Raw genomic sequence first — 14,811 nt, forward strand, 5'->3', positions numbered from 1 at the left:
GGCGTCGCCGAGCTCTCCATCTCTGCAGACAGTTCCGTTGACTAGCGATGCCTCGGAGCTGTGTACCACGACCTGTGCTTTCCCGATCCTTCATTCCTCTCTCTTGGAAGGGCAACCAAGCCATCACAGGCTTCATCGAATGTTCATTCTGTTAAGGACTGAGCGTAGAGGGGAAGTTTGTCCTGAAAACTTTCATAGCTTTGGAGAATTAACCAAAACCAAAGAGAGTGTAACCCTGGGTTTTGGGAAAGTTGGGGGGAAGGTGCCAGGCAGGATGCCTACGTGTTGGAGTCACTTGGGCAAGTTAAAAGACAGAGTCCAGGGACTTCCCTGGCAGTCCAGTGATTAAGGCTCCACGCTTTCACTGCAGAGGGCACGAAATTGATCCCTGGTCAGGGAACTAAGATCCCGCACGCTGCGGCACGCAGCCAATAAAAGAGTCCACGTGGGAGCTGAAGGCTTAAAATAGGCCACAGGTGATAATTTGCTGGAGAAAAGAATAACTAGAACAGGGCTTCCCTGGTGGCGCCGTGGTTGAGAGTCCACCTGCCGATGCAGGGGGCGCGGTTTCGTGCCCCGGTCTGGGGGGATCCCACATGCCACGGAGCGGCTGGGCCCGTGGGCCATGGCCGCTGAGCCTGCGCGTCCGGAGCCTGTGCTCTGCAACGGGAGAGGCCACAACAGTGAGAGGCCCGTATACCGCAAAAAAAAAAAAAAAAAAAAAAAAGAATAACTAGAACAGATCGCGCAAATGAAGGAGAATCAGGAGAAAAATTGTATCACCTTTGATGTGCAGCTAGGAGTGACAATTGTGGGTTACATCCCTCGGGCACAGAGTAGTCTGGGAAGTGGGGCCACCACGAGTGTTCGCTAGTGGGAGTTGAACCTTCCAGAAACATGGGGGTAGCTGGAGAAGTGAAAGTTGGAAGAAGGACCAGACAATCAAAGGCAGAAACGCTCATCACCCTCCCAATTTGGTCCGGTTGACTTCTCTGGGGACTCCCAGAAGCAAGTGGTACCCTGGGAAGCTCACGGGAGGCCTTTGGGGCTGTTGTCTGTGCAGTTACTGCACTGTTGGTTGGGAGGGCAGCGTTTAGGAGGATGAGCTGGACCAAGGGTGAGCTGAGCCCAGAGGTGCCTGGTTCTGTCAGTTCCTCGTTTAACCGTGAAAACCCCCAGCAGTGTCCCGGCTCCCTTCCATCTTCCAGTGTCAAGCAAGTTACTCCTTGCTCCGGGAGCGTGCTGCTCCCAGGGCCCCTGCTCGCTGCACTTTGTCTCCTTGCCCGGGTGAGTTGCATCCCCTATCCCTGGAGGGAGCCAGGGGAGCCTATTTCCACCCTGCGCTCCCAGGTCCCAATAACCGACACAGGGGACTCGGGACCCGGTCCCCAGCTTCCAGGTGGACATGCCCGGTGCAGCACGAGGGATGTGAGGGGGTAGCATCTTAGAAGGGACTGACCCTCAGCATGGCCGTGGCTGGGATGCAGTGTGGAGCCCCTGTCGCCCAGGCCAGCCCTGGTGTGCTGCTCACCGAGCACTCCCCCTTGGAGCCCATCGTTCCCCCTCGACTGCAAAAGTCAAGTTCTGCTGTTCTCTAATACTGCGGAAACAGGGCGCTGCCAGATCTTCAACTGATAAAACCTGGTGAGGCTGTCGTTGCGTGTACCTTCAGGATGGATCGAGATAGCATATCCCGTGGTAAAAACAAGAGTAAAATAATTCTGAGAATTGTGAATCTGTCACCCTTTTTCTAAATGACTTATCCCAACAGACAGGTGGCTTTCCATCACTGGCCTCCTTTCGTGGACCTGTGGAGGCCAAGGTCTTTTCACTGTGCTGGCGTGAGGGGTGCTGCCACGCCACGCTGACCACGGGCCAGGTGCTGTCTCCTCCCACCCTCACTGTCCCCGAGTACCAGAGTGGGGACCCGCCCAATGTCACACAGCCAGTAAGTGGCAGGAGTAAGGTTTGAACCCAGGTAGGAAGCTGACATTGAGGGGACACCTGGGGTTAACCAGGTGAGAACTGAGTAGCTCTGCAGCTGGGTCAGGGCTGCAGGTGGCAGCCAGGACTGGGCCTCCTCCAGGGTGTCCCCCAATACATGTGGGCCACCGTGGGAGCGATTTTTATACTTCTCCCTCCCTCCCTTCCTTCTTCATTCCTTCCCCATCCTCTCCCACGTATTCTCTCTCCCCACTTGCTCTGTCGTGTGTGTGAGATCTCCCCTCCTTTGCTCTCTTTCTGTGTAACAGAAGGCGCCATCTGTTCATCCAACTGCTAAGTCCCACCTGTGAGCAAATCCTAGCTCCTGCCTAGAGGCTGTGCAGACACACCTGCGCCTGGTCCCTATTCCTGAGGACTTTCTCCTCCCTCTCAGTTTTGTGGTGGAAGCAGCTTCTCCTACTCACGGAAGTCATCTTTGCAGCATGTAGGATCCCCTCTGCTCCTTGAAGCAAGTCCCCACTCTCACTCTGATGCTGGTGTGAAAACTGCCAAAACACAGCAGGAACACAGACACCCGCCTGGGCGGCCCCCATCTCTCCCTCCGCGACCTTCACATCCTTCTAGAGGACCTGTGTGTCCCAGGCTGCAGGCCCCGTGCTTATCTCGTGCACAGAGGCAGCGAGGTCACCACCTGCCTGGAGGAGGGGAGAATAAAGAGAGAAAGCTCGTCTCCTTGAGGAGGCAGGGAGGCAGCTGCCTACAGAGGCGCCAGGCAGAGGCTGGTGTGTGCCGACAGGCACCTGACCCCTACCCCGCCCTGGACCCAGGACGAAATCCAGTAACTGGGTGCATCTGCCACAGTGTCATCCAGTGCTGACATGTGTGGTGCTGAAGCCAGTCAAAGAGACCAGACACATCTCTTCCCGAAGCAGGGTGGGTACCAGGCGCAGCTTTTGTGGCTTCTCCCACCCAGCCCCTGCCTGACTTGGCTGGACATCTCAGCAGGATGCTGGACCCCACGCTGGCCTGGCCTGGCTCTGGGCCTGACCTGTGGCAGGAGAATTCCTTTCTGGGGACACTGCCCGCCTCCCCGCCCTGGCCCCCTTGCACCGAGGCTCTCACACTCCCCAGGGTGGTCAGTGCAGCTGGGTTGATGGTTTTCTCTCTCTCCAGGGTCAGGTGTGGATTAATGGCTTTAACCTTGGCCGCTACTGGCCAGCACGGGGCCCCCAGATGACCTTGTTCGTGCCGCAGCACATCCTGGTGACCTCGGCCCCAAACACCGTCATCGTGCTGGAGCTAGAGCGTGCGCCCTGTGGGGACGGTGGCCCAGAACTGTGCGCTGTGGAGTTCGTGGACAGGCCGGTGCTTGGGGCAGCCAAGACCCACAGCCGTGTCCCTGCAGACCAGCACTAAGACTCGTGGCTGGACCATGTGTGATGACAAGGACTGTGACCCTTCGGAATTCTAGCCTTGCTCATACCTCACATGCCCCTTGGAAGGTCAGCATTCACTGGAGAGTTTGACTGGAAAATAGGTTAGGTGTGTTCTCACCTGAGGTTTCCCTACAGCCTGGCGGTGCCTGACGCACCCCCGTCTGGCTGCGTGGACGTAGGGTGAGGGTGGTAGCCCAGCAACACACAGAGGCATTTGCAGAGTTGGAATGGAAGCGTTCAAGGTGTTCCCGATTTTTATTTTGTACAAATCATGTAGTCTTTTTATTAAATAAAATTTGTATTCAAATGATCTTACTGTTTTTAATGTTGAGCAGGTATTAAATTATAGGTTCTGATTTAAATCATAACTAGACTTGAGTGGGCTGAATAAGCCACTTCACTAACTTGAGGTTGGTTCAAAGGAGTAGAAAATAGTCTTGTTTTGATCTAGTGGACTGTTGCTTTTCTGATCTTTATTTGACTTCCTTTTAAATCTCTGTGATATCTACTAGGTGAGCCTTTAAACACAACTCCAAATAATTATGCAAAGGATTGACAGTTGGAGAGCGTAGATAGGATGGTGCATCTGTACAGTAGGAGACCCCAGAGCCACTAAAATGGTGATGCAGATCATGGTAAATGGTGTTAAAAAAGCAGGTTGCCTTAAGTTGGATCCCATTTTGTGTGCTTAGACATAAGAGCTGCATGTATGCACACATTCAGCCCAGGCCTGTTCAACATCAGTAGACACGTGAACACACGTGGACATGCAGAGACCAGGCATTGTGTGAGATGCATGTCCTGCCCGGGGCATCCTGCTGTCAGACCTTGGGCACTGTCCTCCACTACGCCCAGTTCTGAGCATACTGTATATTTAATCCACTCCTCCCCCACAAGGACTCAGAGGAACGTATTGTCCTCTTCCCCGATTTACCAGGTCACACGTCTACAAGTGGTAGAGATACGGTTTGAACCCCGGTTGTCTGGCTCTGGTGTCTAGACACACATTGCATTCGTCATATATCGACACATGCTCATGTTCCCACAGGAGAGGACCACAGCAACTTAAACAGAATTGTCAGTATGAGCATATCTGGGTGGTGGGTGTTTGAGAGATTGTTTACCTTTTCTTTTTTGCTTACCTGTATTTTAAATCCTGTACAGAGAAGATGTACATATTTTTAAGGGAGGAAGAAAGGAAAAATTTCTGATGCTCATCTACAACACCTTTTACGGGAGTGTGTTTTTCTCTGTCTCCTAGACATCAGTGATGACTGGGATTCAACAGGGAGTTTGGAAACTCTGGTTGAGCCCCTGCCAGAGGCAAGTATGAGTTGAGACAGACCAGAACTTAACTCAGGACTGTCTTCCATAGCATCTTCTGCTGAATGTCCTGCATCCTTTGGATACTGGGCAGACCACAGGGTGAAGGGGTTGCTACCTGCACACGCAGCCTCACTGCATCACTCTTTCTTCCACTACTAAGTTACTGAAAACTTAGAAAACGATACTCAAGAACTGTGCCTAGTGACACGCTTTGGGAAGATGTGAGACCATTCCTTTTAAAGCCTTACGTACATTGGTACATTTCACGTCCCCTTCCCAGAGATTCCCTGTCGTGGAGTCTCCAGAGGCTCAGGCAGTGGAGTGAAACCACCGCGTCAGAGCGTACATTTCCCTTCCATTCTCTCATCCGATATTCAGAACTGCAGCCTATGATAGGCAGCGCTAAACCCGCTTCACAGATGAAAACATTTAAACATCAGCGAGAGCTGGAGTTGGATTCCAATCTGGTCTATCTCTGTCCAAAGCCAGAGTGTTTTGTCTGGTTCATGTGAGGGAATCTTTTAGGGTTCTCACCCTTGTCCAGGATGTCATGTTCTGGAAAACAGAATCTTGATACACACAAATGGTCCCACCCTGGACTCTACCCAAACCTATCCAACCCTCCGTACTGTCTCTCAGGGGCATACATTTCATCTTCTATAATGTTCTTAAAATACAATGCCCCTTCCATCATTCCTGATTTCTTAACTCTGTGGAAGGGTGCTACCTCTGAAAATAATAAGGGCAGCACCTTTATTGCCTGCTGTGTAAACCTTTTATATTAAATGTATCTTAAGCTGGTTTTAATATGTCAAAGCTTTCTGAGCAGGCCTGAGCTAACCCAACCATAACACTGATGTTCCTGGAACGTTACCGTATTTTCAGCCATCCTTGTGAACATCGTGGCCTTTTCCTTGGTACTCCTGGCTTAGATGTTCCCCCGATCTGCACAACCTGCAGAACCTCTTGTTTTGAACAGAGTTATTGAAGTGTGATTTACATACCGTAAAATTCACTCAGTTTGATGAGTTTTACTAAACTTATACAGGTGTAAACCACCATCACAATCCAGTTTTAGAACACTTCTTTCACCCCAGAAGGTTCTCTAGTGCAGAAGATCTTCATTTCCACCCTACTCCAGGGAACCGCGAATCTGTTTTCCATCACTGTCATTTTGCCTTTTGTCAGGATTTCATGGAACTGGGATTACAATATGAAGTCTTCCGCGTCTGACTCCTTTCCCTCAGCATAATGTGTTTGAGGTTTGCCCATGTTGTAGCGTGATGAGAAATTTCTTCCTTTTTTCTGCTGAGGAGCATTCCACGTATGGCCATCCATGTGTCGGTTATGGGCATTGTTTCCAGTTCGGGGCTCTTATGAATAATGCTGACCTGAGCTTCCATGCACAGCTCTTCGTGTGGTCAACTGTTTTCCTTTCCCTTGGGTAGGCACCTAGGGGGAGAATTGTTTAGTCACATGATAAATGTATGTGTCCAACTTTTTAAGAAACTGCTAAACAATTTCAGAAGATCTTGTCTGAGGCAAGGAAGGGATGAAGAAGGGACAGAGTCCCCCTGGGTGGAGCGCTGTGGCACTGGAGTTTGTGCCCTCTGTCTCTTTATCCTGCTCTGTGTCAGGCTACTCAGTGTCTCTCTCTTTTTGTCTTTCAGTCAGTCCATTGTTATTTCTCAGCAAATCCAGTTTATTCAGAATGAAATTGTTTCGTGTTCATCCGGGTTTGGGTTTTTTTCATTGTTTCCCCAACAAGCGATAGGTCTTCTGTCAGATGACACACATAGGAAATGATCTTGTGTGGTCTTTGTTTCTTGCCTTATGAGCATAAAAAAGTCATTTCCTGAAATCACTTTTTCAGTCAGTGCTCTGAGGGAGTCTGTCTGGTCTGTGGCAGAAGAGACGGCTCGAGTGGCCTAGTAGCTCGTGGGCTGTGAGGAAAGTCCAGTCGGTGTCCAGATACAGGCTGAGGCAGTTCTGGGTTAAGCCCAGCCTCTGCTCTTGGTCTGACTGAGCACGTTCCCAGGAGGGAACCTCCCAGGTTGTCCCCTGCCCTTCAGCCTTCGGGTCCTGAGGTTTGCTAACTAGACACCTTGCAGCCCTCTGTTGTCTATAAAAGCCCAGGGAAGATTCTCAACTGATTCCTCAGCAGACAGCTGCTCTGTACCCCCAGGGGTTTTCCACATGTGAGGAACCGCCCAGAAGCCCAGGCCTCTGAGCCCTCAGGCTGGCAGCACTGTCCCACCCCACCCCCACCCCAGTGAAACAGGACAGGCTGGGGGCAGAAACGCAGGTGCGTGCGCCCGCGCCATCACTCACCATCGACGTGGTCTCAAGGAAGTGATTCGCTTATTAAGCCCCCATTTCCTCACCTCCTATGTGGGGTTCCCACTTGTGGAGTTTTTACATCAAAGGCAATAATCATAAAAGCGCCTCGTAGGGCACTTGCCATGGAGCAGGGGCTTCCTGAAGGCTAATTGCATTCTTTCCCATCACATTCCTCCACAGAAGCAGGTAACCGATCATCTGGAAACCTGAGGAATGGGCAGGGAAGAAAAGCCACCAGGAGACACCATCCTTTCCCTGGAGCTCCTTGTGTTCAGTTCAACAGCTTGGCTCTTCTGACCGGGCGCCGTGCTTGGCTGAAGGACGCAAAGCCAAGGAGACAGTCTAGTATCAAACATGGACCCAGACCAGAAAAGAGGGGGGAGGCTCCACAGAAAGGGTGAAGGTGCTTCATCCATCAGGACCCTCCAGCACTAGCCTGGCCTTGCTGGGAGCAGCCTGTGCCTACAGAAAACACTTGAAATCCAGCGTGGACTTCAGAAACCTCAGTGTAGACCTCAGGGTGCTCCACTTCCTTAAGGCCTCTGTTCACCTGTTCTCAAAACTTAAGCAACTTTCTGGTGCCAACACCTTGAATTCCTAATCCAAAGGGCATTTCCCATCACTGCATGCCACACTGGTCGTGGTCTGTTGCTACACATCAAACTGCTTCAATACATTTGCGTAAGTGGCATAAAAAACTATTTTGTGATGTACATGATTCCATGGATCAGGAATTGGGACAGGCACAGCAGGATGGCTTGTCTCTTCCATGACATCTGCGATCTCTGCTGGGTCCTGGAATCGTCTCGAGGTTCCTTCACTCCAGACGGCATTTAGGCTGGGATGTCTGAAGGCTGAGCTCAGCTAGGATTGTCAACCAAAGCTTCCATCCATGGCCTTCTCTATGCCTTCAGTAGCCAGGTTCCGAGAGGGCGTGTTCCAGGAGGGAATTCTAGAGCGTCCTTTTTGTGGATTTACGTCCATCCCACTAAAGTCTGAGAAGCCGGTGAGCATGAATTGAATCCCTTCACCCTTGGTCCGAGGTCCCGTTGGCAAAGCACTGTGCTTGCTCCAGAGTGGGTATGTTTAGCCCGTGTTAATGAGTTGGATTCTTTTGTCCCTTTTGCAGATTACTGGCCTTTAGGGGTCCCACCAGGTATTAACGAAAGGGGAATTATGACTCTGAACATAGACTAGAAATCCACTGTGTGACCCTCCACCGGCAAGAGTATATGGCAGGGTGAGGTGATGGGAGTGTATACTGCGCTTAAAGTCTGGTTTCCTTCCTTGTTATCTTTGGATTTAGATTCCTGAGCAAGACGTGCACTCTGTCCAATTTACTTCACTTTGGCTTTAATTTTTACTAAGCAATGGGATTTTTATCTAGGTAATTGGGCTGTTCTGGATCATCTGTCCTCTTTTCCATGGCCTTTGAAGTCATGAAGTGTCCCAAGAAGTGTCAGTGAGGACTCCCCGGGGGTTCAGGTCGTGTCCCTTTTAGGGTGGGTGTGCTCTTCACCTTTAACTATGAGTGGAGTGTTTTCATTTATACAATAAATGTTCATTCAGTACTTACTCTGAACCCCATGCTACTGAGTAGGACGTATTTCTTGCCCCTCAAGGAGCACACAGATGTGTGAATGGACGATGCAGTGTTTGTGGGGAAGACAATTCGAAGGACAAGACAAGCGTGCTGTGAACATTCCGGATCTAGTCCTGGACCTGTTGCGGAGCTGGGATTGGTCAGGGTAAGCCTCCTGGAGTGGAGCCATGTGGAGAATAAGAGAAGGAGAAAGGAATAGAAATGAAGAGAACAGAAGGTACTTCAGGGGGGAAGCAGCAACTACAAAGATCCAACGTCTAGACAGACAATAGAGAATTCCAGAAATATTCAGACCCCAACCAATCTTAACAAGCACCCTTACTTCTCACTAGCTCCAATTCTAATTCTCGATGAACAACTCTAGTAACTGACGGTAACCTTGTGGGTTTTGCCTTTATCAGCCTCCCCCATTTTGTAGTCCGGCGGAACAAATTCAGGTGCTTCTTGAGTCTGTGTCTCCCAGGCTACAGTCCTAACAACCCCCAAATAAACACCTTTTTATTTCAGTCGGGTCTCAGTTTCTAAAAATTTTGGTTAAAGCTCTCGTTTCATAGTCCGGTGAATTCTTCTGTTGCAGGAGTCTGCAATACAAGAACTTATTTTCCTCCTCAACTCTTGAAACTTAGATAATTTGTTTTCTTTCTTTCTTCTTTCTTTTCTTGATTGCTGTTATTATGGAAAATGGTAGGGGAGAATTTTTCTTTTCGACTCACACTTGAAGAAAACATGTCCCACACAATCCCTCCATCTCCATCATGTCTCATAAAATCTATCTTCACACTAAATGTGCTAAGAATCTCATCTGTCTCTTTGGGACAAATGCCCACCTCCAAAAAGAGCCTTTTGTTTTTCGTGCTAACTATGGACATTAAGGCAATTATCTCACCCAAAGGTTTTTGTGATAATGGGCGATTTCCTGTTTTGTTGACACTTGCTGTTAATACTGTACTCTCCCATCACCTTAACTGCAATATGTGGTTATCATGGAGCTTCTGCAGAGTAGTCTTATGCTTATGAAGCAATAGCCAATGATAATAACAATCACAGAAGAAGAGGAATTTCCATCATTTAATTAGGCACAGGACACATAAGTAAATATCCTGGGCACTGTGTCAGAAATTCAGACTTGCGGATTAGGACCAGGCTGGCAAACATTCTGTGAGCCTTGGGGGCAGACGAGGAAATGGAAGAGCTAGGTTGCCCTGATAATTATTAGTGGAGGGACTGTTAATCCTTGCTCAGGTTACATCTCCTTCTGTGGGACTTAGCTCATAATATTGTTATTTGTTTACTGCTGACCCGAGAGCCTTCATGACAAGTACCATGTGACTTTCATTCTTGTATCCTTGGTACCCAGTACAGCACATCTAGCCCTCAATCAATGCTTCCTGGATGAAAAAATACTTCTGTGTCTACATTCACAGACTGGGAGTGGGTCCATGTGTTTTCAGTGTTCCTTTAGCCGTGTCTAACACAGATGCTAGCTGAGGTGTCCTTCTCTTTAAAAAATTTAGATGAGATTTGTCTTTAAAACCTTCCCAAGATTTCTGTGAACCCCAGGAGAGCTTCCTTTCTCATGGTTTCCTCTGGCTACACATTGTGCTTCCACTGAATTAGTTCAATTCATGAACGAGCTCATCATCCCACACAGTCTTTTGCAGTATCTTGACTCAAATGTGGAACTGAGTCCCTTGAGTTTCACCAAAACCTCACCCACATTGGGCCTTTCATCTTTAGAACTTTACAGAAGTTTTAAGAGATGTGGGTGAGGGACAGTCTACAGAGCAACAGCATAAGCTTGATAGTACTGAATATCAGACACTCCAGTTTTTACAAGACATTCTACCATGCTCCATATTCCTTGGCCATCCTTGTTTATCTTCGCTTCTCTTCTCTGTCCACTCCCACCTCTGAGTTTCTAATAACTTAAAAATTACACATGTCCCATCTGTATTCCTGAAATGACACATTCTCACCTTTCTCCTTCAGGTCCAGTTTCTTAGGAAGGGCCCCTGAGAAGGCTTCCATGCACTAAGAGAGAGGAGTCGAAAGGAAAGCCAAGTCAGATGCCAGGGAGCATCCCTGGGAAGGGTTCTGGCATGGCCACCTCCCATGGCCAAGCCCTTGGAGTTGGAAACCACAAGAGAAGCCCCACCAAAGTTTTGAGATCTGAGCAAATGGGGCTTTGCGGGGAGGAAGCAAGATCCCTGAGCTCCCCATCATGGCTCAAGTGTGGAGGCAGCATGGCATGGGTGTCTGCACGTGGACCAAGGCCCTTCAAGGGTTCCTATGAGCAAGACATGCAGTGGAGAGCAGAAGGATGGTCTCATGCCAGCCAGAGCAGCATGAAGTAGCAAAGCCTCCAGAAATCGCTGCTAAGTCTTCTGAGGCCACAGAGGAATAAAGGAGAAAATGGAGCATTTCCAGTGTTGCAAGAGGAATGCCAAAGGATCAGTGGATCAACTCAGGAGGTCAGTTCATGGGTTGATGGTTGAGGCCCAGACAGGATGAGGTGCATTTCAGCAGGTGCTGACAGCAACAGATGACAAAGACCAGAGTCCCTTTCCCAAAACTGTTGACACTGAATGCCACTGAAGGAAGGGGGGTGGGTTAAATGCTGAATTGACTAAGATTAAGTCTCCGCCTTTTGGAGGAACTGGGGTCTCAAAACAGAAGTTAAGTTCAGTTCTAGATGGAAGTTTAGTGTTGACACCCACATACATCTCTCCTAACACCTTTGGGTAGGATCAGCCCTATCTGGTGCCGGTAAATGTTTTAGAATCGTTTGTTCTTTGTTAGTAGGTGTTATTACTTCCTCAGAATGGATCAGCATATTTATTTAGAAGTATTTCCTCCTCTACTTTATTATATTGAGTTCATCTCAAGTGAGCTCGTTTGGATTGTTGATCTTGTTCATTGTTGTAGAATTATATTTCTTCCTTGGACTAAGGAGTGTTGGATTGCAGGCTCATTTTGAATGGGAGATTTCCTATTTGTTTATAAAGATTTGTTTCTCTCTCTCTCTCTGCTCCTCCATCCCTATACAGGAATTTTGAGGTTGCCTCTGTATTGGAGGCTGTTGGTACCCTACCCAGAAGCCTTTGCCCACTGCTGCACCCCTCCTTTACCTGCTGTGAGCGTTGGTTGTTCTTTTTGTTTGTTTGTTTGTTTGTTTGTTTGTTTGCAGTATGTGGGCCTCTCACTGTTGTGGCCTCTCCCGTTGCGGAGCACAGGCTCCAGACGCGCAGGCTCAGTGGCCATGGCCCATGGGCCCAGCCGCTCCGCGGCACGTGGGATCCTCCCGGACTGGGGCACGAACCCGCGTCCCCTGCATCGGCAGGTGGACCCTCAACCACTGCGCCACCAGGGAAGCCCTGGTTGTTCTTTACCCCAGAGAACTACTCCTGGCTTAATTAGGAAGATGCCTCACTAACATGAGAATACAAAAGGCCATACTCTTTGCCTCAAAATGGGCTTAATTCTATGAAACAATTCATGCCCCAGAGCCCCTGTGAAATCAAGCCAATGCAGCCAACTTGTAATGGTTAATTTTATGTGTCAACTTGGCTAAGCCACAGACATTTGGTTAAACATTATTCTGGGTGTGTCCGTGAGGGTTTCTGGATGAGATTAAATTTGAATAGAAATATAACTGATTTCTTTATATTGATCTTGTACCCTGTAATCTGCTGAACTCATTTATTAGCTCTAAGAGTGTTCCTTATGGATTCCTTAGAATTTTCCACATAAAAGATCATATTGTCTGCAGAGAGATGTAGTTTTACTTGTTCGTTTCCAATCTGAATCTGGATGCATTTTATTTCTTTTTCTTGCCTTTTTTATTTTTTCCTGACCAGAACCTCCACTATGATAGAAATGGCGAGAGCAGACATCCTTGTCTTGTTCCTGATCTTAAGGAGAAAGCATTCAGTCTTTCACCATCAAGTATGATGTGGTGAACATTCTTGAACAAGTCTTTTAAGGACTGAAGTCTTCATTTGTATTGAGTAAATACCTTGGACTAGAATTCCTGGATCACAGGGTACGTATACATTCAACTTTACAAAGAATTGTCAAGCTATTTTCCAAAGTGGCTTTTGTATCCAACCATCTTTTTTTTTTTTTTTACAAAGAATAGGTTTGGGGTTTTTTGTTTGTTTTTTTGGCGGTACGCAGGCCTCTCACTGTTGTGGCCTCTCCCGTTGCGGAGCACAGGCTCCAGTCGCGCAGGCTCATCGGCCATGGCTCACGGGCCCAGCCGCTCCGCGGCATGTGGGATCTTCCCGGACCGGGGCACGAACCTGTGTCCCCTGCATCGGCAGGCGGACTGTCAACCACTGCACCACCAGGGAAGCCCTGTATCCAACCATCTTTTAAATTTTTCTTGTTACATGTTATGTATCATCTCAGTGAGTTTTGGAAAACAGGAAGGCCCCCAGACTGTGGGCTTCTTGTTGCACCTTAATTGGAAGTCTTCTCAGTGATAGACTCAACACATCTGCAACCCTCAAGAAGTTTCCAAGGGGGGACTTCCCTGGTGGCGCAGTGGTTAAGAATCCACCTGCCAATGCAGGGGACACGTGTTCGAGCCCTGGTCCGGGAAGATCCAACATGCCACGGAGCAACTAAGCCCATGTGCCACAACTATTGAGCCTGAGCTCTAGAGCCCATGAGCCACAACTACTGAAGCCCACGCGCCTAGAGCCCGTGCTCCACAACAAGAGAAGCCACCGCAATGAGAAGCCCACGTACCGCAGCAAAGAGTAGCCCCTGCTCGCCTCAACTAGAAGAAGGCTGCACGCAACAACGAAGACCCAGCTCAGCCAAAAACAGATAAATAAATAAACTTAAAAAAAAAGAGAGAAGTTTCCAAAGGACAGTTCTTTTATTTTCAACTTAAATCCATTCCCTCATAAGCTCACTCTTTGTCGACTGTACAAACCCTCTCAAACTCCTCCTTAGTCATTCCCCCAAGAGAAGCCCAGCTAGACCACAAAACCTGCCGCTTGAACCACCATTCACTTTATTTGCATGTGATGTTTTTGTGGCAATGTCATTACAATTAGGAGGAATCCCTCTAACCAAGGCAACCATGGAGAGGTGGTTGTACAGTCCAGTCTTGGTGCAGATCTTTTTCCTGCCTGGCAGGGCTCCAGTTATAGGCTTGGCTTATCTCCTGTGTGATCAAAAGAATGCAAACATTCTGCAGGCTCCCACGTGCTATCTTGTAACCATCTCATACCGCAAACTCTGCTTCCCATCCCAGGACTGACAGCATCTTCTTCAAAGCACCGCGCATCTCCATAGGCAGGTATATCAGGATGAGCAATCGCCTGCTCACCTCACTTGCGAGCCCTGCTTTTTAGATTCTCTCTCTGCGGTTCATTAGTCAGTTTTCCTTAATCACAAGGTCTCCCTCTTTTTATTTTTCTAAAATGGAGGGTATTGATTGTTTTGGCAGAATATGAAAATAATGCATGTTTGTTTAAAGAAATAAAGAAGCCCTGAAATTATATTTTTAATTTTTGTTTTTTATTTTTGCGGCACGTGGGCCTCTCACTGCTGTGGCCTCTCCCGCCGCGGAGCACAGGCTCTGGACGCACAGGCTCAGCGGCCATGGCTCACGGGCCCAGCCGCTCCACGGCATGTGGGATCCTCCCGGACCTGGCACGAACCCGCGTCCCCTGCATTGTCAGGCGGACCCCCAACCACTGCGCCACCAGGGAAGCCCAGCCCTGAAATTATAAAACATAATTCTTCCCTCTATAAAAATGGCTAACATCAATAATATCTCAATAAATCTGGAAACATTTTAAATGACTAATAGTTTGGGGTTGAAGTTTGAGGTTTATCTTTCCAGGTTTTTAAAATGCACTTAAGGGAATTCCCTGGTGGTCCAGTAGTCAGTGGTTAGGACTCAAAGCTATCCCTGCTGGGGCCCAGGTTCCATCCCGCAAGCCATGCAGCCAAAAACAACAACAAAAAAATAGAAGCACTTAATATATACATCATGAACATTTCTGCATGGTAGTAAGTTTATAGCTGGACATGATTCTTTTTAATGGCATATTCCATAATGTGGATATACATTAATTAATTTTTATTATTAAATGTTTTAACCATACAGAAGAGTACTAAGAATAATGTAATAAACATCCATGT

At 48.4% G+C, this 14,811-nt stretch overlaps 1 protein-coding gene across 2 annotated transcripts in view; it reads left to right on the forward strand.

Moving 5' to 3' along the window:
• GLB1 (galactosidase beta 1) overlaps positions 1-3,672 on the forward strand; it is a 96,739-nt gene extending 93,067 nt beyond the window's left edge. For both annotated transcript variants that reach the window (XM_082849102.1, XM_082849103.1), the window contains one exon: positions 3,118-3,672. In XM_082849102.1, the coding sequence (XP_082705228.1) occupies positions 3,118-3,360 (243 nt within the window). In that variant the 3' untranslated portion in view covers positions 3,361-3,672. The remainder of the gene's footprint in view (positions 1-3,117) is intronic.
• The last annotated feature ends 11,139 nt before the right edge of the window (positions 3,673-14,811 follow it).

This window comes from Leucopleurus acutus (assembly GCF_964270905.1).
Source record: "Leucopleurus acutus genome assembly, chromosome: 10".
NCBI lineage: Eukaryota > Metazoa > Chordata > Mammalia > Artiodactyla > Delphinidae > Leucopleurus > Leucopleurus acutus.